At 37.1% G+C, this 24,756-nt stretch overlaps 1 protein-coding gene across 1 annotated transcript in view; it reads right to left on the bottom strand.

The window, feature by feature from the left end:
• LOC150110533 (ADP-ribosylhydrolase ARH3-like) overlaps window positions 1-24,756 on the bottom strand; it is a 168,497-nt gene that overhangs the window by 53,470 nt on the left and 90,271 nt on the right. Inside the window, exon 6 of the mRNA XM_090400485.1 lies at window positions 10,987-11,090. Coding sequence (XP_090256611.1) covers window positions 10,987-11,090 — 104 coding nt within the window. The remainder of the gene's footprint in view (window positions 1-10,986; window positions 11,091-24,756) is intronic.

The following is a 24,756-nucleotide window of genomic DNA, read 5'->3' as shown; positions in this document are numbered from 1 at the left end:
TCCAAAGGAAAATCTTTAACTTATATTAAAAACATTTTGCACTTTAAAAACACAATTTGTAATTCATCTAAGCCCTTCTAATGTTATAATCAGTTTAGATGTTGTGTCATTGTTTACCAATTCCTTAGTCAGATACTATTGAATCCAACAAGAATTTCCATCTGATATTGTGAAACTTTTTGACTTTGTTATTCATTTTGGATACTTCACCTTTCAAAAGCCGACCAGGTTGGCCGAGTGGTTAGCATATCCACTCTCCAGCCAAAATCTTGTGGGTTCAAATTCTGCCATGGACATGGATTTTTATGATTGTCTGTGAAAATATTAGTGATGATAGACATGGGCAGTAGATACCATTGGTGTAGATGATAATGTTGGTGTAGTTGCGGTTCACTGAAGTTGATGGACTGAATGGTAGAGATGGAGAGGAGTTGTATAGTAAGTGTGTTTGGAGACTCCTTGGAGGTGCATGTAATAATAATAATAATAATAACAAAACAAATTATGCCAAAAGATTCAAGGAACGCTGATGGGAAGTTTTTTTTCTTTAACTTTTTGCCTACTGAAGTTTTTCTCAACCTTCTTTCCTGTGTAAACAGGAACCGCATGCTAAAAAGAGGCCATGGAAGAGATATAAAGAGACATGTGAAGAGAAGATGCATGAAGAATATAAGACACAGGTCAGGAGAGTGACTAATATGGTAAGGAAGGCAAAACTGGAATATGAGAAAAGATTGGCCATAAGATCCAAAGAAAATCCTCGTGAATCTTTTAGCTATGTGACCAGTAGGAGGAGAAATATCTGTGGAAGAATGACATTGTGGGATAAAAATGGGAATAGAGTGACTGATGCAGAGGACATAGTGGAATTGTTCAATGAACACTATATTGGAGTATTTCATCCTGGAGGAGTCAATTTTAATACCAGAAGGATCGGGCAGGTTCGAGGTTTAGAGGTGCAGGAGGAGAGTGTGTGCCAAATACCAAGTACTCTGGATGCCAGTAAAGCTGTGGGACTGGATGGTATTTCACCACGAGTTTTGAGAGAATGTGGGCACTGACAGTGCCTTTGACCTGGCTTTTCAGTGAAAGTCTAGCCTAGCGGCGAGAAAGGTGCCCATGGAATGGAAGGAAGGTAAGATAGTGCCATTGTATAAGAGCGGTAGCAGACTGGAAGTGTCTAATTATAGGCCAGTTAATGTGTCATTAGTAGTTGTTAAGATCTTGGAGAAAGTAGTGAGGGACTGTATACAGCATTGAGCAGATAACAGTAATGTTATCTGTGAGAGTCAACATGTATTTGTGAAGGGGCACTCATGTTTTAGCAATATGCTAGCCTTTTATAATAAAGTTACAAGAGCATTAGATGGGGGAAAGGCATATACTGCCATTTTCTTAGACTTAGAGAAGGCATTTGACAGGGTGCCACATGATAAGCTGATATTTAAGTTGCAGCACGTGGGTCTGGATGTCAGATTGGTCAACTGGATTCAGGATTGGCTGTCTGATAGGTATTACAGTGTTGTGTATGGTGAGGCAGTTTCAAAGAGACAGAGGGTTACAAGTGGGGTCCCACAGGGCTCAGTACTGGGACCTATATTGTTTAACCTTTATATCAATGACATTGTCAGTGGATTGAAGGGGATATTCAGTTGTTTGCGGATGATGCGAAGCTGGGAAGGATTATTAGTAATAGTGCAGATGTGGTAGCCCTGCAAGAGGATTTGAATACACTAGATAGATGGGAAAATGAATGGGGGTTTCAGTTTAATGCAGCAAAATGTAAGGTCTTGAGGTTTGGGAAACATCAATGGGATGTTGCCTACTCTATGGGAGGAGTTATACTGGAGGAAGTATGGGAGAAAAGAGATCTAGGGTTGATGATTGATAGAAACCTGAAATTTAGGGGATATATTGCAAAGGTAGTGAAGGTAACACAGAGGATTGCTGCAATAATAAGAAGGTTGCTAACTTGCAGAGATAAAAGGGTTATCATTCCATTGTATAAGACTGATCAGACTACACTTAGACTATTGTTCTCAGATCTGCTCCCCAGGATTTGAAGGGGATAAATTAACTGTGGAAAGGGTACAAAGACAGAGAACAAAGATGGTTTCAGGACTATACAATGTTATTTATGAGGATCAGCTGAGGGAATGTGGACTGCAGAGTTTGGTGGATAGAAGAAAGAGAGGTGATATGATTGAGACTTTTAAACTGTTGAGAGGTGGTTACAGGGTTGACACTGGAGAGTTCTTTTGCTTGGTTGAAGAACAGGAAGGATTGATGACAAGGGGCCATCCCTGGAAGTTGCAAAAGGAAACTGTGAGCAAGAGGGTGAGGAGTGGTTTCTTTGCATGGAGGGTGGTTGAACCATGGAATGCAGTGCCTGATAGAGTGGTGAGAGCGAGAATGTTGTTCTTAGACTATTGTTCTCAGATCTGCTCCCCAGGATTTGAAGGGGATAAATTAACTGTGGAAAGGGTACAAAGGCAGAGAACAAAGATGGTTTCAGGACTGTACAATGTTATTTATGAGGATCAGCTGAGGGAATGTGGACTGCAGAGTTTGGTGGATAGAAGAAAGAGAGGTGATATGATTGAGACTTTTAAACTGTTGAGAGGTGGTTACAGGGTTGACACTGGGGAGTTCTTTTGCTTGGTTGAACAACAGGAAGGATTGATGACAAGGGGCCATCCCTGGAAGTTGCAAAAGGAAACTGTGAGCAAGAGGGTGAGGAGTGGTTTCTTTGCATGGAGGGTGGTTGAACCATGGAATGCAGTGCCTGATAGAGTGGTGAGAGCGAGAATGGTCAATGAGTTTAAGTTGTGGTATGATAGACTGTGTTTCCTAGGAGGAACCTCCCTTCGATGAGTCTTGATAGACTTTGTGTTTCTTAAGAAGGACCTACCATGATGAGTCTTTTGACTCCATGGAGGCCTGAATAATAATAATAACAACAATAACATAATGGCAATGTATGAGTGGGTTAGAAATCCATCTCAAATTACCGCTGAAGGTTTCTCAACTGAAGAAGAGGAACAATTTATAGATTTCATGTCGAGCGGCAAAATCAAAAGACAATTTGCATCTAAATCACTGTTTGAAGTTTGGGGTCAGTATTGATGATGAAATTTCTGCATTAAAGAGCTTTTTATGTACTTTTGCCATTTCCAACATCTTATCTTTGTGAAATCTGGTTTTCTGCAGTGGCTGCCTTAAAAACAAAATATAGATCTCAGCTAAATATAGAAAGAGAACTAAGAGTGTCATTTTCCAGTGTATCGTCATCATATGAAAAACTTTGTTCTGCAACACAGGCCCAAGGAAAACATTAATTTACATTCATTGATATTGTTTAGTTTTAATTAGTTGCTCGGTATATTTTGCAGTATTAATATATACATGTAAGCATAACTAGTTTATTCCATAGAGTGGATTTTATACATTTTATTATTTTATTTTCAGAGTGTATTTTATGTTTTTGTGTCAATAGAGTTTCATTAAATGTTTTTGTTTCAATAGAGTTTCATTAAATGTTTTTGTTTCAATAAAATAGTTTTTCAGGTTATCTTTGATTTCCATTTTCTTTGCGGCCCCCCCCTTGGGGGCATGCCCCATAGGTTGAGAATCGCTGGCCTACTGTTTTATGGAACACTCGGAAAGACATCTCCTTGACAATATTTCTCCAAGCACTGCACATGGGTACAGTCATGTCTTTGGCAATTTGGAATGGTTGTTCTTCTGATTTACAACATTTTGTATACAAAATAAATTAATTTCATCCCAGAATTCAGTTGACTTAAAAAAAAAATTTTTTTTTTTCTGGATCTGCTAATGCTTCTGTAACTTGCAGAAAGTGTCGTGGATTTGCCTTTATCCAGCACAAAGAAAGACCATACATCTTATTTCAAGTACCATGAGCCTACAATTCATGAGAATCACAACCTTGTTAAAAAGTTCAGGGTATCAAGACCTTATTACATTGTGCCCATTCTTTATGTTCTTCAGATGAACTTCTACAAAAAGTATTATAACACATTATGTTGACTTTCTTCATTACGTCAATGTTACTGGCCATTATTAACAGAGAGTGGCCCATAAGTCAGAAAGGGAATTAAAATGAATAACTTTTTTGATTATTAATTTTTTCATCAGGAAGGAGCATTTGGAAAATTACACCTAACAACGAACCAAAATCATGCAATTTCATTTTGAAAATCGATCATCAATTATTCTAATGCAAAGAGCATATTGGCATCATTTTAATGTCAGAAATGCTCCCTCAGAAACAATAATTCATCGTTTGACTGAATGTTTCCAGCAAGAGGGGATACTGGGTATGTCTCAGACATCACTGCAGCACATTTTAAACCATTTATGCCATTTCCCATACGAGATCTAACTGAAACAGAAATTAAAACTGACAGATCATCAGCAATGTGTAAATTTTGCAGTCCAGTTTCAACAATTGGCTAAAGAAGAAAACGACTCAATTCACCATTTGATCATGTCCAATGAATTTCACTTTCACTTCAATGGTTACATAAACAAGAGCTGTGGAATTTGCGGTTTAGAGAATCCAAGGGTTGTTCCCTAGCCTAAATTCCGCCCCCCACTCCTCAAAGTGCACAGTCATTTTCAGAGTAGCATTACAGGGAATCATCAGGCCTTACTAAAAATAAAGAGCCAAGGGCTTCACTTCGGCGATGCAAAGACGAAATTCTTGTAGCAGACATCTTTTTTTCAATCACTTAATTTGTATAATTAGGGCTTACTTTCTTCAAGATGATGATGAAAATGTGGTGATGGTCACTGGGGAGTGATATAGAGCTGAGACTGAAAATTTTGTACAACACAGGCCAGGAGAGTTACTAGTATGGTAAAGAAAAGGTGTATGTGAGCAAGCCACAGGCAATCCAACAACTGAAGAAGAACATTCACGAAGAAATTAGAGCACTGCAGCCAGAAACATTAATATTAGCTGTCATGGAACATGCCATAGAAAAGGCCCATCTTTGTAAAGCCAAAAATTGGAATTTACATGATGTGATTCTTCATGACTAATTAAAAAGTCTCCAGACTTTTTAATCTCCAGGTTCTCGACTATTATGCATTGGACTATTTTGCCCACTACCCACTCCATTGGTACTTTCCCAGTGCTGAGGCTTAAATCACTTAGCTCGATCAGAGGATCTGATAACTGCCTTGCATATTTACATAATACATGGGCCATGCCAGCTAATCCCATTGCTGTGTTCATATTGAGGCTTCTGCAATATTTAAAGTACCTTCATTTCTTCAACCTCTAGTTCATATCAGTCAATGTTGCACCTAGCATTGCAATGTCACCACCATTTGGTTCTATTACCTCCCCACCACCAACACTTTTTAAAATCATGCAGTCACTCCTCCTTTTACTTGCTATACAGCAAAAGAACTCTTTTGGATTTCTTTTAGCCTCAAATTAGCTTTCTCTCATAATTAGCTTCAGCCTTCCTAAGTATTGTACTGGTCATTGTCACCATTCTTGCTTGTGCCTTATACTGCTTATGGGCATGCTGATCAAATTTTTCTTTATAATCTCTCTACTACCCTTTTTTTGTATGCAACTCCTGCTTAATGAAGTTATTCATCCATCTAACACTGTCTGATTTATTCTTCAGACTCTAGGTACAGTCAGCTAAATTAGCCGGTCTCGAGGTGCGGACAGCAGGTTTTTCTCCCTAGTTTATGTGGGATTTTTCCTCCTGCAGACAGGCAAACATGCCCTGTGAACACATGCAGCTACAGCCATAGAACATACTGGGAGGCATAGGGCTAGTCACCTTATCCTTGGGATGGGTATGACTTAGAAGGGCTTAAGATAGATCTGTAACAGGCCATTATGCCTAACATGTAGAAGGGAGAAGGTTTAATGGCAAAAGAAATTCATTTGAAGTTCATAAAAGTTTATGGGCACTCTTCTTTGTGTTCAACGATTAAGAGATGGGATGCCTAGTTTAAACGTGGCCGTACCAGCCTTGAAGATGATCCACGTGAAGGACGTCCAAAAAGTGTAACACCAGAAAGAATTGATCAAGCACACGATATGGTATTGGATGACTGGCAAGTCAAAGTGCATGAATTTACTGAGACTATAGGCATTTCAAAAAATTGTGTAGGATATATTTTGCATGAAGAATTGCAAATGAAAAAGCTTTGCACAAGATGGGCGCTGTACTTGCTCACAGCAGATCAAAAATGCACTCACATGAAAATCTCTGAATAGTGCTTGGAGCATTTTAACAAGAATAAAACTGATTTTTGCATTGATTTATTACTATGGATGACACTTGGATTCACCATTACACCCAGAATCCAAATAGCAGTCAAAACATTGGACAGAAACTGGTTGTTCAGTACCAAAGAAGACAAAGTCGGTTTCATCAGCAGGAAAGTTCATGGCATCAGTGTTTTGGGATGCTAAAGCATTTTGTTTATTAATTATCCTGAAAAGGGTAAAACAATAACTGGGGAATATTAGTCTGATCTTTTAACCAGACTAGATGAAAAAATTAATGAGAAAAGACCCAGTTTGCAGAAGAAAAAAAATCATTTTTCATAAGGACAATGCACCTGCCCCACAAAAGTGTTTTGGCAATGGGAAAATTACGGGATCTTCACTATGAATTGTGAGCATCCACCCTATTCCCCAGATTTGGCTCCCTCTGACTTCTATCTCTTCCCAAAACTAAAACTCTTCCTCGCTGGTCAGCGTTTTTCTTCGAATCAAGAGGTGATTGCAGCTTTTCAGGGATATTTTGCAGATCTTACTGAAAACCACTACAAGGACAGGATAATGGTGCTGGAGCATTGCTAGAATAAATTTATTAGTCTTAAGGGAGATTATGTTGAAAAATAAAAATAATTTTGAAATTATAAATTTGTGTTAAGCCGAGAACTTTTCAGACCACCCTCGTATGAGTGATAAAAGATCATTTATTATTATCTTTTTTAATGATGATACTATTTTTTTGCTATGTTTGCATTTCATATTAATATCATGAAATACTTTTATGAAGAAAATTAAATAATTTCTTCTCTGCCATTACAAACAAATGTAGAAAACAGTATCATAAAAATTCTGAATAAAATAAAATCTATAGATAAATTTAGTTTAATCCTTTATCCAAGTGTGAGCAAACAAAGTTTGTGCCTGAAAGTATCTTCAGGACTGGGGTAAGGTGGTACAACACCGGGCAACTCGTTGCAAAGGTGGAGCAAGCTAACATCACTCCTATCTCAGTAACTCCCATAATGCAAGACACATAGGAATGATGTTAGCTTGCTCCACCTTTGCAACGAGTTGCCCAGTATTGTGCTACCTTACCTGAGTCCTGAAGATACTTTCAGGTGCAAACTTTGTTTGCTCGCACTTGGATAAAGGATTAAACTAAATTTATTATGTTAAGGGGATAAAAATCCCTTATTATTTTACAGCCAGTATGTGAAACTCTAAGATCGAAAACTACGATCTAAGAGTTTCATGCTGACGAATCCAAGCGTAAGTGACCACCTGGTAGTACCACACCAAGGCAACTCAAAGAAAAGGTGGAGCAAGCTCCCTCACTATCCTTGATATTTACTCATAATGTAAAAACACACAGCTCCTAGGAGATGTAATATTGCTTTACATTATGAGGAGAGGTCACTACCTCTCCTCATAATGTAAAACCTCTCCTCAAAACCGGTTTCAACCTGTTTTGAGGTCTCATCAGTGAGTAGCTAGACCTGGATGATATGAAAGTTTAAGTGAAAAGAACTTACATACCTTCACTATATGAATGCCAGAAAGGTGTGCACATATATTATATTATAACTAAGATGCCAAACGGCTATTTTTTTCTGGCAAAGTTAATTAAATTAAGGGGATAACAATCCCTTATTATTTTACAGCCAGTATGTGAAACTCTAAGATCGAAAACTACAATCTAAGAGTTTCATGCCGATAAACTATCGGCGAATCCAAGCGTAAGTGATCACCTGGTAGTACCACACCAAGGCAACTCGAAGCAAAGGTGGAGCAAGCTCCCTCACTATCCTTGATATTTTCTCATAACGTAAAAACACAGCTCCTAGGACTTGATCAACAGCACAACTTGCAAAACAGGCACTATAATGACTAGCGTTTTACAATAGATGCAATAAGTACAGTAAACATACAAAAAAAAAAAACTGTGTTTTCAATGCCTGCTAAAAATTCTCATCTTAGAATGGAAAGCACACAAGTGCATTTTTCAAGTCCTGCATAATCAGTATGTCCATACTGATTAGCTTAAACTAATCAGTATGGACATTGTCCTTCAGTTGGAAAGACCTGGATTTGAATCATACCTAGAACTCAAAAAACTATCAATATTTTTCAATTGAAGGCGAGTTAGCCAGTCTTATTAGCATGGAGTCAATAATATTTTTTCTCCTGGAAACACTGGTTTTTTTTGTTCTGCAAAACAAACAAGTCAAAATGAAAACATGCAGTTTAGAGATATAGTAGATAATGCAAACAGGATTAACCACCAATAAACAATATGCAGGTTTTTAAGAAGCCAGCTTACTTGGTTGTGACAGGCCACTTAAACTAACACAAAAGAGAAGATAGGAGATATATATATATATATATGTAGAAAGTTTTTTACCTTGGGTGTATTATACATTAAAGATACAAAGAAATTTTATACTTAATTTCAATCCTTTTCCCAAGTAAGCAAAACAAAGTTTTGCATGTGAAATAATATATTAGCTTAATTTTGTTAACTTTGATTTTGAATGTCACAAAAATTAATTTTTATTAACTGATTGTTAGTCCTGAAAACCAGTGCTGTAATGAAGGCATGGCAAAAGAGGCACCTGCCATGGGCACAACTAGGTTTGGGGAGTAAAACATAAAAAATAAAAATAAATAAATAAATATAAAAGTCTGCTATTTTATATTGTATTTTTAAATTTTGGCAATAATCACTACTTTAGACACAAAAATTCTGCAACTCATTTTGATGGGGTTAATAGTAAGTATTTAACATATTGCATTTAGTAAAATTTAACTTGTTACATTTAATTTTTCAAACTTTTTGTCATTTATGAGTTAAGGGGTGCAAGTTAGACAGTTGCCACAGGCGCTTCATACCCTCATTACTGTAGTGCTAAAAACAATTTTTTTAAAAAATCACTGATTGTGAATGTGTTAAAAAATAAAAAAGCAAAACTGAAATTACATATTTTCAAAATCCAAATTCAATCTTATGCATAGTGTTAGAAGTAGACATGACAATAAATAGCACATGACTAGTAAAGATGATTGTAATTTTCTTAAAACTAAAAAATCAGTACTAAAAATCAGCAAATTCAAATTTTTTGTGCATTGAGATATACAGAATTTGGATTCTGACTTGTCATGTCTCAGATCAGGTATCAAGTCTTAACAAAAATTAAAAAGCCTCAAGGTACTTGCACAAAATGTGTTTGTCTAATTTGGCACCTTCACAATGCCATCACCAGATAATGCTGTATACAGTCAATTTTAGGCAACACAGTCTTCTATCAATATCAAGAACAGATAGACCACTAATAATATTATTATTATTATTACATAACACCTCCAGGGAGTCCATACTCATTGAGGTAGGACAATTGCTCTACAACGCTGTAGAGCAAGAGCCACCACTCAATCCACCAACTAGAACCGCAACTACACCAACGCCATCTACCACCCACATCACTAGTATTTTCACAGATAATCTCAAACATCCATGCCCACGGCAGGATTCGAACCCACAGCCTTTTGGCTGGAGAGTGGATATGCTAACCACTCAGCCAACCAGACTGGCATCCTTGTGTATATATGACATCCTTATGTAGACCACATGTGACCGAAGAAAATATGCCATGCATCTGATAATGAGGATCTTCCATAGCGAGTCTTATGACTTTATGGCAATTAACCCTTTCTGACCTGAATTTTTTTTTCCAAGTGAAAAAAAGTTTTCTTTCTATTTATTTTGCCTTTAGATCTAAAAAAGCAAGAGTATCAAATATTTTTCAGACAGCTGCAATGTGTCAGCAAAAAATGGAACTACGACGTACGATACCAATTGGAATCAATCGTCACGTAATATGGGCTACGAAAGCCAAGAAAGTTAGTGATTACAATTGGAATCATTCGGGCAGAAAGGGTTAAGCATGGTTTATATCCCAACTGCATAATTCTCTTGCTGCCATTTGAGAAAAAATTAAGGATATAACGTGTGTAAATAATTTTCATATGATAAGCCTGGTGTAGATGCTAGGAAGTAGACATTCTTCATATATTCTTCATAAAATGCAATGACCAAATTTACAGTTTTGTAAAAAGCCTTGAGCCTCCATAGCTCATTTAGTATCAGTGATGCCCATGGAGCTGGAAATACCTGGGTTTGAGTACCATCTAAGATGTAATACATCCTTATGATGACTTTAATTGAATTAGGTGAAGGAAAAACCCTCTCACCTCATACAGAGGTGAGAGGGTTTTTCCTTCACCTAATTAGGAAATCGGCCAGGAACACACACAACTTACATACATAAACACATTTACAAGCATAAGGCTAACCACTTTATTCTATTAAAAAGATGATCATGGAAGCCAAGAATACTTGGCAAGCTATGGGTCCTAAGGGCCTGAAGCACCACTGAAAAATAATATAATGGTAAGAAACTCATTATGGTATAAGACTGTCATTATCTATCTAAAATACTCAATCTTTCTCATGTGGATTGCCACAGAAAATTAAATCCATAAACAGGAGGAATAATTTAGACTTCTTTCTTAAGCAAAAAAATTATTTTCATGAATTGTTTATATTAACATAATGCACCTATTACATTACTGTGTGTAAGTGTGCAGATAATAAAGAGAGAGAGAGAGATGGTATACAATATGATACAGATTAAGCAATCAATTGTACTTACCTAAGAGAACTGCTACTTCTTGTGGTGATTTATGTTGTCTCTTTTCAAAAATTACTTTCATAGTTCTTAATTTGCTACAGTAAGGAAAAGTATCATCCAACCGCCTTAAATAGAAGAAAGAAAATTACTGTGCAAAGTATTATAAAAATAAATAATATATATAAATATAGTAGCTAAAAAACTAAAATATAATCGTTGACACAAATAAAAGTGATAAGCACCAATAAAAGGACTTAAGAAAATTTCACTACTACAGATTTTTTAATTACATGACTTGTCTTCCAATTTTCAGAAAATAAAATAATGGAGTCTGTAAAAAATAAAAACAAAAATTTAAATGAAAAAAAAAAAAAAAAAGCATAACTTATCATGGTGTATAACTAAAAATCTGTAAAATGAAAATTTTCTCAAGCACTTCCATGTTTGTAATTTAACATCTATATCAGTAATGTAAGGATATCACCATATTCTGATGACATTTGAATTTAAACAATACTGTTTGCTATACCACTTCATTTTTAAGGTTCCTAGATATACTTTCTATATTATTATATTATTAACATTATTATATCAGAATAGAATTCATAATCTGATGTGTAATCTCAAAAAGATGTACAAGATATCATCACAGTCAAATATTTTTATTACTGATTTTCTATCAGTAATTTTTTCTAAATTGGTCTATGATTAATCACATGCCCAATCTGATAGCTTCTATTTTTTAAAATTTCTAAAACACTCTAAATTGGATCAATGCACTTGTATACTGGTCTTCTTTATTTTTATTTTTTGTAGTTTTTGTTACTAATAATATAAATATAATATAATAATATAATATAAAATCTTTTATCTCCATCCTATTGAAGTGGCCAACCATATCAGATTAGGTTTGATATCCTGTGGTCACTCTCACAAACTGGAGGGATATCAGATATTCCATTTACATCTTCTGTTGAAATGATCAAATCCAAGACTCTTGATCCACACATATCCCTAAAAATACTCAAGAAATTCATTCCTTTTTGCGATGAAACCATTTCAAATCTGTGTTAACAGGACAAAGCAGCACAAGATTGAAAGGCTGCAGAAAAAGCAAGATTGGTCTAATTGAAAACAGGACCAAAGCAAAAAAAAAAATTTGTAAGAATAAACAAGAGAAAAAGAATAAGCAGATAATTTTTAACAGCAATTCTATGATAACACAAGTACTTCAAGAAAGCACTACAAAATCTTGTTTCCCTAGTGTAAAAATTAATAATAATATTGGTGAGAATGCAGAAAGGGAAGGTGAAATAACTGATTGTTTTGGCTGGAACCAATGACCTGAGAGGTGATAAGCACAGTACGAGAGAGAGGATATGAAAGTTATTGAAGAAGCAAAAAAAATGAGAGAGAGAGAAGGTGAAGTTTGCGAGTCTGCTGCCACATTATCATAGAGGCGAACTGAAGGAGGACAATGATAGGTATGAATCAATATGCAAATTGTGCAGAAGGAATGATGTAGAGATTTTGCACCTATGGCTTGAATATGATGGACAGAAAGATTTGTAGTGCTGAGACTGCACTTAAATGGATTTGGAGTTAGGTGTCTACAGAGATTTTGTTCACTGAAAGTGTGGAGGAGCAAAGTCAAGAAAACTAAAGAAATTAGGGCAGATCCAGGCAAATGTGTGTGAAGTGAATGAAGGTGTAAAAAAAAAAAAAAAAAAAGAATCTACTCTCTCAGGCAACAATATTGAATGGGGTAGTCAATTCAGGATGTAAAAGTGATTGAGGGATTAAAAGGATACTACAGTTTCTATATACTAATGCTAGAAACATCAGGAATAAGAGAGAGGAATTTTTGGCATTGGGTAGTGCAAACTTGCCAAAAGTTATAGTCATTACTGAGACTTAGCTAACAGTAGATGATGTAGTTACACAGATAGAATGTGATTAATTTAGTATTTTCAGGGAGGATAGAGAAGACAGGCAGGGATGGCTGGGATACTGCTGATGACAGTAGATGAACTGCAACTAACAAGAGTATGAGTAAGTTGGGAAGATGGCAGCACTTTTTGAGTCAATCTAGAGTGAGATTAATGCCAGTAGAGCAAAATATAAAACCGGTTGCTGCTATAGGCAAATGGATACCAGGGATGTTGTGGTAGGCATGCATGAGCAGATTAGTACAATGAGTGTAAGTTTAGTAATTATTAACTTCATCTTCAAAGACCAAGATTGCAAGGAGAAAACATCACATGGCAGGAAGAAAATGGAATTTATACACTTACTGAGAGATAACTACCTGAAGCAGAATGCAATGGAAGGGATTCAAGAATGTTGGATCTGGTTACAGGATCAGAAGACCTGTCCATAACTAAGTTGTCTACATTGTCTCTGATTGTGGAGGCTTAATGCAGTGAAACAGCACTGAGAAAGGATTAAAACTATTATTTAATTCTTCTAATATCTCATCTCAATCACTGAGACATTGCCAGGAAGTACAACATGAGATTTGTAACACATATACACAAAAACTAAGTGAAACATATGGACAAAAGACTAGAGTCCTAACTGTTAGGACTCTAGTCTTTTGTCCATATGTTTCACTGAGTTTGTTTGTGTGTGTGTGTGTTACATATCTCATGTTGTACTTTCTGACAATGTCTCAGTAACTAAGATGAAATATTAGAAGAATTAAATAATAGTTTTAATCCTTTCTCAGTGCTATTTCACTAAATTAAGCCTCTAACATTAGTTTCTCCCAGCACCTAAGCCTTAATAAGATAGTGAGTGGTATTATTAAGCATGAGATGCAAAAAAGAAAATGTTGTCAAGGAAAGATGAAAAATGACCAGTTAACTCATGAACAGTACAAGCGGGCAGGCAAAATACATGATGGTAAGGAAGGTAAAATCAGATTATGAAAAGAAATTAGTTGAATATGTGAAAGGAAATTCCAAAGAGTTTTTTATGTGGCAAGTAGGAGGAAGAATGACTATGGAAGGATGACTTTAATGAGTGCAGATGAGAAGAGAGATGAGAGAACTAGACGAAATTGTTAAGTCACCACTTTGCAAGGGTATATCATCCAGGAGAAGATATTGTTATGGCAGAGAACAAAGGTTGATTAATTGAAGGTACTTAGGATATTGCAGAATCCGAATAATACAAACATAGCTGTGGGATTGGATGGGATACCAATTTGTGCTTGAAGAGAATATGCAGAGAAAATGGTGATGCCTTTGACTAGGCTGTTTAATTTAAGTGTCAGCACTGGCAAAGTCTAAAGAGAGTAAGAAGTAGAAGGGAGCAAAATAATTTACCAACCAGTATTTCAACCTGTTGGTCAAAAAGAGAATTCAGGAATATGTAGATAATAATATGGTGCCTTAAGAGGTGCAGCATGCCTTTGTGGAGGGTCAGTCATGGCTTAGTAATCTGCTAACTTTTCAAAATAAGAGTGACAGCTGAATTGGATAAAGGGAATGGATACATGATGATGATGCTGGATTTGGAAAGGCATCTGACAGGATACCACATGGAACTCTATTATGTAAACTGCAACAAATAGGGATGAATATGAAACTAGTGATATGGATAAAAGGGTGACTAACAGACAGATACCAAAAAGTAACATATAGAGGAGACAGAATATCCAGGAGAAGGCAGAAGACAGTGTGGCATAGGGCTCTGTACTTAGGCACCCTGCTGTTTAATTTGTACACAAATAATACAGGAAATAATTTACAGGGAGATCACGATGCAAAGTTAGATAGGGTAATGGTAAATCAAGATGATGTAGATGAATTGCCATTGATAGATGTGGTAAAGGAACCTTGGGTGGCAGCTTTAAATAAGGTTTAAATGCTGTGCAGAGATTGCACTTTTTAGAGTTCTGGCTATTTTTCTGAGGTGTTACAGATGTAAGAAACAATGATAGCATTACTATAGGCAGCATCTTGAGAGGGAAGCAATGAAATAGGAGGAACAATTAATTTGTTGATAACAGCCTCAATGTCTATTCTACTGAGGCTGATTTTACTGCTGAGCTCTCCTTTATTCTCCAGACTTTCCTGTTCAATGGCTATAATGCAAAAAAAAAAAATCTACAAATTACTTATTCCTCCCATTCGATCCAGTCTCCCATTTTTTGTGAGAGATAGATATCTCTCACAAAAAAATACAAATCGGAAAGATTTTTTTTTTAGAATCAGCAACAGAATTAAAAAATTGACCTAATCTTAATAGATATGGTCATATTAAACTTCCCAAGATATTAATTCTTAGGTCTCCCTTCAACACAGCTAAGGCCAGCTACCACCACCTATAGAAGGTGTCTCTCATAAGACTTTCAGTTTAATCATTTCCACTTATTGTTTATGCCAATTTGTGAGTGTTTGTGCAATTTTAATATTGTTTTCCTGACAATATCACTCAGTAAATAAGATGAAATATAGGAGGGATTAAACATATTGTTTAATTATTTATATGTGCTGCATTTATTCCATTAAAACTTATAATAAGAGCTTGCATTCTATCACTATATCATCTTTATTCAACAGTCTCACTAATGCCTATAACTCTGGCCAAGCTTAGTGAACTAATGCTAAGCTTGGCCTTTATTCCAAATACTTCTCACATTAGAATATATATATAAACTACACGATCCTCTTCATCCCACAACCCTGCTTACACTTGGTTGATTAACGTGTTGAGCAAGGACTTGGGAGTGTAGGTGGATAGGGAGATGAAGTTTAGGGGGCACATTGCATCAGCTCGTCAACTCACTTGGTTGTTTAAAAATACTTTGACGAACAGAGACAAGCAAGTTATTGTACCTCTGTACCGAGCCTTGATAAGAACTCATCTCGACTACTGTACCCAGATTTGGTCACCTAGGTTTCTTCTTGATAGGGAGGAGGTGGAGAGGATCCAGAGGCGAGTGACCAAGATGATAGCAGGTCTATGGGATGAACCTTATGAGAACAGGTTGAAGATTTGTGGGTTGCAGAAATTAGTTGATAGGCAGAAAAGGGGGAGATATGACTGACACATTCAAATTGCTAACAGGTTTCTATAGGATTAATTCAGAGGATATTTTTGAGATCAGGACTGGTGGTGGGAGAACTAGGGGACACCTATGGAAGATGGGCAAGAGTGTGGTTAGCAAGGGTGTTAGAGCTGGGTTCTTTACTTTTAGAATGAGGGGATGCTTAAGGGTCAAAGCTGTATAACTGAGAGGAGACCACCACATAGCCTTTAAAGGAATGCAGAGAACTGACCAGGGCTTCTGAACTAATGTCCAATCCTCACCTTCTCGTGGTGCACCCTGTTAGGTATCTACGTGGATACTGAATGAACGAGGATGGGCTGGCAATTTGGGATTTAGCCAACCAAATTGTATTCTTATTGGTTAAACCAAAATAAAAAAAAATGATGGTATGACATGACAAAATTTCATGCCAGCTGGGGCATCGCCTGGTTAAACAAGCCCCCCCCCCCCCGTTGTTTTCGCTAGGGAACCAGGGCTAACAGCGAAAAGTCAGCTGCTGAAACAAATCTGAAAACAAACCCCAACTCAACATCACCAGAGTTAAAGATCGGTACTATCAACATAAGAAGCCTGAATGGCAAAGAAATGGAGCTAGCTGAGGAATTAGATAAGTACCAAATCGACATAATAGGGGTGACTGAAACAAAAAAGACAAAAACTGGTGAGATCTTTCTGAGCAATAAATACAAAATGTTATATTCAGGCAATGACAATCAAGGAAAAGAAGGAGTAGTCATAGTATTCAACACAAAATACGAGGCTAATCTCTTCTTGAATGGCAGTCAGTCTCAAGTAGAGTAATGTGGGCAAATATGAGAATGGGGAACTGGAAAATGAGACTCATTTGTGCCTATGGTCCCAAGGTTCTACTAAGGTAGAAGTGGAGGAATTTTTTGAGGCTTTAGAAAAAGCAACTGACACAATGAAAAAGGAAAAGTTGGTCCTTGTTGGGGATCTAAATAGCAGAGTAGGAAATGATTGTGAGACATACAAAAATATTTTGGGAAAATTTGGAGAAAGGAGCAAAGCTAATAATAATGGCAAATATCTGTTGGATTTCTGCTCAGGACATGGACTGGTTATTACTAACACCATGTTCCAACATAAAAATGTGCACAAATTCACATGGAGAGAAGAGGCAAGGAATAAGAAAAGTCTCATTGACTATGTTATTATTGATAGTGATGTCTTCTCCCTGGTGCAGGATACCAGAGTGTACAGAAGATTTGAAATTGGAAGCGATCACTATTTAGTCTTGAGCAGGATAAAATTGAATTTCATATTGAAAAGAATAATATGTAAAAAAGTTTTAAAGCGAATAAAAGTTGAGCAGCTCTCAGATGTCAACTGTAGACTAAAATACACAAAGATTATTGAAGAAAAAATGAAAGAATTTGAGAACAGGAATCAAACCTTGGAGATTCAGTGGCAAACTCTGAAGAAAACATTGATTGATTCTGCCAGAGAGCCATGTGGTGAGGTTGTCTGCAAGGATAAAAAAATCAGAACTTCCTGGTGGACACAGGAAGTTAAAGAGGCAGTGAAGGAAAAGAAGAAAGCATATCAGAAGTTCCTGTCAAATAAGTCAGTTTGTGCTTTTAGATAATACAGAGACAAATGCAAGAATGCTAAACACTGTGTAAAACTAGTTAAACAAAAGTCATGGAAGGACTTTGGCAAGAATATAGAAAATAAATATCAAGAAGGTGGCAAAATATTCTGGAGGCTGTTGAAGAAGCTTAGGAATGAAGGAACGAGTACTGTAAAAGGAGTTAGAGATGATAAAGGTGACATGAAAACGGGAGAAAAAAGATATCCTTGAAGTATGGAGTAATTACTTTGAAAAACTGCTAAATGAAACAAGCAGTGATGACAGCACAGTGGTAAAAAACACTGACCAGGCATGCAGTCAGGAATACATATCCATACTTGAAGTAGAAAAAGCCATCAAAGGCTTGAAATGTGCAAAGGCAGCAGGAGTAGATGATATTCGACCAGAAATGCTGAGGTATGGTGGTATAAGAGTCTTACAGTGGCTGCACTGCATAGTTAAGAAAGCCTGGACAGAGGGACGAATTCCCGATGATTGGAGTAGAGCTCTCACAGTACCCATATATAAAAAGGGAAATACAACTGAATGTGAGAATTACAGAAGTAATTCCCTACTGAGTGTTCCTGGCAAGATCTATGCAAGTATACTTGAGAAACGGTTGAGAAGAATTGTGGAAGAAAAGCTTGGTAAAGAACAAGCTGGATTCAGACCAAATAGAGGCTGTCAGGATCAGATTTTCACTTTACGACAGATGGTCGAGAAAGCATGGGAATATAACAGAGATCCGTATTTAAGTTTTGTTCGAGAAAGCATGGGAATATAACAGAGATCGGTATTTAAGTTTTGTTGATTTGGAAAAGGCATAAGACAAGGTGCCAAGAGAGAAGCTATTCAATATGCTACAGTTATATGGTGTCAATGGGGCATTATATCAAGCAATATAACGTCTTTATTGAGTTGTAAGTCAGCAGTTAGAATTGAAGGAAGTACAGGAAGATGGTTTAATGTTAAATCTGGTGTGAGATAAGGATGTACATTATCCCCTCTGTTATTCATTATCTATATGGATCACATTATGAAGGAAAGTGGTATTAAACATGATATCAAAATTGGAGATGTTAATGTCGGTTCTTTGCTTTATGCGGATGATGTTATACTTCTAACTAAATCTGCTACAAGTCTGCAAGATTCTCTGACTAAATTGAATAGCTGTTGTAATAGATATAGTATGAAGGTCAGCAATAAAAAGACAAAGACAATGAAAATAGGCAGAATCATTGAAAATGTCAACTGTGTTGTGAATGGAGAACCTGTGGAACAAGTGAAACATTTCAGCTACTTAGGCACGATTTTTACTGAATATGGTAAATTAAATATAGAAATAGACAACAGAATCAGCAAAGCTGTTAGGAAGTCAATTGAATAAATTCATATGGAATAAGAGAGAAATTAGTCGGAACACTAAATTAGCTGTATACAAGACAGTGTTCAAACCAGTTTTAACTTATGGATCTGAGAGCTGGGTCAGAAGTAAAACACTTGACCAAAGACTAGAGACCACAGATATGAGAGTCCTGAGAAAGATTAGAGGCGTGAACAGATGGCATCAATGGCAATATCATATTAAAAACGAGGATGTTAGGAAAGAACTTGACATTTTCAGCATCCAGGAATGCGTTAGTAGAGCTAATCTCAGGTGGTATGGTCACTTAAACAGAATGGGCGAAGAAAGATTAGCAAAACAAGTGTTCTCTGCCAGGTTGGCAGGAAAACGACCCAGAGGAAGACCAAGATATAGGTGGATTGATACGGTACAATGTGCCTTAGATGATAGAAATATAAGATCTGATAATGTTGGAGTCTTAACAAGTAACAGACTGATTTGGAGGAAAATTGTAGATAGGAAGTTGGTAATGATGTAATTTTTTTCATGTAGTACTATCATATCCTGTACACCCCTTGAGGGTACATGGCAGGAATTTGATGATGATGGTGGTAAATGAGTGGAATAAGCTGCCAGAGTCTGTTGTGGGTGCTATGACGGTGAGTGAGTTTAAGGCAAGGTACGATTGATACTGTGAGAATGTCGTATAGTTGTGTGGACATGATGTTTAGGGCCTCCCTCGATGAGTCTAAGGACTCCTGGAGTTGCCCGTAATAATAATAATAATTATTATTATTATTGCTGCTCAAATTCTGAACCTGAGGAGCTATTCAGCATCATATGATCCCTCTTTTACTTACTCACCACAATGTTGCCTGGACCCATACTCATCTGCATTCCTCCTAAACATTTTAGTTTCCCTGAATCTGCTTTTCCAAACTTCAAACTTTCCAACAAGATTTCCAAACTCCCACTGAACAATACTTTCTGAAGACATCTAACTCTCAATTCATTCAAATGCAAACCATCCACAATATATAAGTCCTTCCTTCCATCAAACTCACTTCACACATCCACTTACTCCACACCATTCTTCCTGCACATTGAGTCATTCACAACCACAGCTATTCATCTCAGCTTGCCTCTACAGTAGCAGCAGCTCACAACCGTTAGTTGCTTACTCTTCTTATTGGCCTACAGCAGCAACTCCTTCATATGTTCTTGCACACCACATTTGTCCATTGCTAGATGAACTCTTATCAAAAATAATCATTTCTTTCACTCTCTTTTTCTGCAACCTTACAGAATCAATACTATCATTAATTTAGTAACTGGAATGATTATAAAAATCCTTAAAAAAAAACTCAACTATCTAAATTTTTGTTTCAATTGGACATTTGCACATGCAACTAGGAGTAAAATGTTTTTTAATTATACATAGCAATAACTTCACTCTAGGTGAATGAAAGTTAAGAAAATTTGTTATTTAGGATGAACTAAACTACATATCTCTCAGGAGCTCACACTGGTTAGTATGGGCACGACAAACCTGAGATACCCAAGCTAGATCAGATCTTACATCCTACAATATACACTTTGTATATTATATCTGTAGATCAATGTTTTACTAATCTTTCCTCGCTTCTCTGCTACCCCTACTACTTACTTGATCCTCCCTCTCTCTCCCTCCCTCCCAGTGCTGTTGACGAGGTGACACTTTCCTCTCAAAAGTTTCCACTAGTTACACAGTCTAGCCATAACTATTATTACAACTTGAACAGTGCATAAACTTTTAATTCATCAGTAAATCATTTACAGCTTTTTTCAGCACATGAAACCACACGCATATAGCTGCAGTCAATGTTCGAAATATCTCCCTTTTGCTTTCACGTACACTCCATGCCTGTGCAGCTGCATATCAATGGTCGCACGCACGCACACACAAAATCAACGGCCACTGCTCACTCTAAATCCATCTTCAGACTGGCAATGCTGGAGTGTCATTTTTGCAGACTTCTCACTCTCTCTCACACCATAATTTGAAGTCTAACAGATTCAGATTAGAATTTCCAGACAGCCAATCAGATGGTGATATGTGGTCAAGCACATTCATATCCAACAGTTGTTGTGTGGTCCTTGCCTTGTGTGCAGAAACCAAGTCCTGTTGGAAGATTCACTGCCTACCGTGAAACATAAATAATAAATTACACGATAACCACAGTAATTAACTTTAATAAAATAAAAGTACAGATATTTCATACTGAAACTAACAGTACATCATCAGTGTAGACAACAAGCAAATCAAAGGCAAGGAATACAAAGTACATACAGCAGTCGGTGGCTTATCACTTAAAAACTGTTGACCATGCTAGAAATTAATATTAATAATTATTACAAATATTATTAAAAACAATTTTTTTATGGTTATTATTATTATTATTATTATTATTGTTCTGGGCAACTCCAAGGAGTCGACAGACTCATCGAGGGAGGCCCTAACATCATGCCAAGAACAACTATTCGACATTCACACAGTATCTATCATAGCTTGCCTTGAACTCATTCACGGTCGTAGCACCCACAACAGACTCTGGAAGCTTATTCCACTCATTCACTACGCTCCAAGTAAAAAACCTAGCTCTAACACCCTTGTCAACCATGCTCTTGCCCAGCTTCCATTCATGGCCCCTAGTCCTCCCACCACCAGTCATATTTTCAAAAATATCTTCTGGATCAATCTTATAGAAACCGTTCAGTAATTTGAATGTCTCAATCATATCACCCCTCCTTCACCTATCAACCAATTTCTGCAACCCACAAATCTTCAACCTACTGTGCTCCATCTGGACTACTGTGCCCATAACTGGGCACAGTAGTCCAGATGGAGTCTTATCAAGGCTCGATACAGAGGAACAACAACTTGTTTGTCTCTGCATGTTAAAGTATTTTTCAGAAGCCAAGTGATTTGGTGAGCTGTTTTAGTCACTTTTGCAATGTGCCCCCTAAACTTCAATTCCCTATCCACCAACACTCCCAAATCCCTGGACTCATCAATCTCCTGGAGTACAGTTCCACCAGTGCGATATACTGCTGCTATTCTTTTCACCCCAAAGTGCATAACCTTACACTTTGGCGCATTAAATTGACATCCATTTTTCCTAGCCCAGTCCTCCAAACTATCCAAATCATCCTGTAAAATTTTGACATCCTGTGCACTCATAATTGCTCTACCCAACTTTGCATCATCAGCAAATAAGTGAACACTTCCTCTCAAATCCTTTCCTATATCATTGATGAACAAATTGAAAAGCAGTGGTCCAAGAACATAGCCCTGTGGCACTCCACTAGTCACAAGCCGTCTTTTAGACTCCACTCCTGAATAAACCACTCTCTGGTATCTCTCCTTCAACCACCCTCCTATCCATCTCACCAACCCTATATCTATCCCCATCTGCTCCAGTTTACTGGTTAGGGTTCTATGTGGTATCCTATCAAAAGCCTTAGCAAGGTCCAGTAGTATTACTGTAAACCCATTACCCCTATCCAGTTCAGCCATCACTGTGTTATAAAACGTGAGCAAGTTACTGAGGTATGATCTACCCTTCACAAAACCATGTTGTCCCCTATACAATATCCCATTTTCATCTATCCAATCCTGTATTCTTTTCTTGACTAATTTCTCTAAGACCTTGACAATGATTCCTGATATGCTAATCGGTCGGTAATTTACAACAGCATCTTGGAACCACCTTTATGCAGTGGAACTATTTTCCCCTCTTTCCACCCCCTCGGGACTAACCCAGACCCGAGACTCAAATTAAACAAAATGGTCAAGGGTACTGACAATTCTTTAGCCGCTTCTCGTACGACACAAGCTGGTATACCATCCAACGTATTGACATTGAGGTTATGCAATAGACTACTCACCTCCACTTCATTCACCACAATTCCCGTATAATCTACTGGTACATTCGTTTCTGCAATGTCACCACCTGGATGATATATTCTTGCAAAGTGCTCACTCAGTAACTCAACTATATCAACTGATTCAGTTACCTCCCTACCATCGGCATTCTTTAAAATCATTCTGCCATGTACATTTTTCCTTTTACTTGCTATAAAACGTGAGCAAGTTACTAAGTAAAAAACTGTTTAGGATTCTCTTTAGCCTGCATGGCCAATGTTCTTTCGTAATCCTTTTTTGCTTTTCTTACCACACTCGTTACCCTTCTGGCCTGCGCTTTATACCGTTCGTGTGCCTGCCGGTCACCTTTCTCCTTAAATTCCTTCCATAGTTGTTTCTTGTTTTGCAGCTCAAGCTTAATGGTGTTATTCATCCATTTAACCCCTAGTTGATTTATTATTCGGACTCTAGGTATACAGTCAGCCATTGCTTCATGCAAACACTTCTTAACTACCTCCCATGCACTATCGACTTCTAGTCCTTGCAGTTGTACATGCCATGGCACTGAACCAATCAAACTCCTAAGCTTGTCATACTTTCCAGCCCGATAATTCCATATGTACCCTGTCTTAATTGAAAATTCTGCACCTTTAGCCACCTCCCAAGTCAAGACCCTATGATCACTCTCACCGATTGGTGGCAATGTGGTCATATTTGTTACAGCCAAATCCTCAGATGTAATTACTAGGTCAAGCACTCTCTCTGACCCCTAGTATTTTCCATTACATGCTGTCGCAGATAGTTATCCTTTAATAACCGCATAAAATCCAATTCCTTCCTCCCGTGTGTCCTTTCCTCGCTCCAATCATGTGCGACCATAGTTGAAATCTCCCATAATAATCACCCTCCTTCCACTCATTTCTTCTATTTGCTTGCGCATACTGTCACCACCATCTTTTCCATCACCTGGTCTATAGCAGCACCTAATTGTATATTTAGTTCTGCTAGCCACAATCTCACACCAAATGGCCCCAAATGTGCTCTTTTCTCTATCCTGCAATTCAACTTCTATTGTTATGGTTAGATAAGATATTCTCCCAACGCTATGGTTAGATAAGATAATCTCCCAAACTTTTAGGAGAGAAAGACAATCATTTCAATTCAGATTTGGCCAATGTAAAAGGGCTTCGCAACTTTCTTTGAAAAGGCATTTGTACTCAAACTTGCATCTATGGAGAAGACAAGCTTTATCCCATTGTATCTTGTATTTAGTGTTAATACTATGTTGTGCCAGACCAGACTTTTGAGGTTTTCTTGTATTCAATATAATATTGATGTTCATTAATTCTAATTAAGATGAAAAGCCAAACGGCTATATTTTCTGGTGAAGTTAATTAAATTAAGGGGATAAAAAGGGGGGTATCCTGCAAAAGCTTTAACAAAATCCAGAAGTATCACTGTGTAGCCATTTCCTTTGTCCAATTCAGATGTTATTCTATTATAAAAAGTTAATAAATTGCTAAGGCAGGATCTACCTTTAACAAAACCATGTTGACCCTATAGAGTATCATATCCTGATCCACCGATTCTTGAATTTTGTCTATAACCAACTTTTCCAGTGCTTTTATCACCACTCCCGAGATGGTGATTGGTCTGTAATTAACTACCGCAGTTTTAGAGCCACCTTTACGAGTTGGCTCGAGTACTACTTTGCCTTCCTTCCACTCCCTATGGACCATACCAGAGTTCAAACTTAAGTTAAATAACCAAGTAAGAGGCACTGATACTTCCTTTGCACATTCACGCAACATCCTAGCTGATATTCCATCTAAACCTACAAACCAAAGGAACTACTTTGCCTTCCTTCCACTCCCTATGGACCATACCAGAGT

Source organism: Typopeltis vanoorti, chromosome 1 (genome assembly GCF_054136105.1).
Source record: "Typopeltis vanoorti isolate ZY-2024b chromosome 1, IOZ_Tvanoo_1.0, whole genome shotgun sequence".
In the NCBI taxonomy this organism is placed as follows: domain Eukaryota; kingdom Metazoa; phylum Arthropoda; class Arachnida; order Uropygi; family Thelyphonidae; genus Typopeltis; species Typopeltis vanoorti.
The sequence above is the reverse complement of the archived record's forward strand: the minus strand, read 5'-3'. Positions and strand labels throughout refer to the sequence as shown.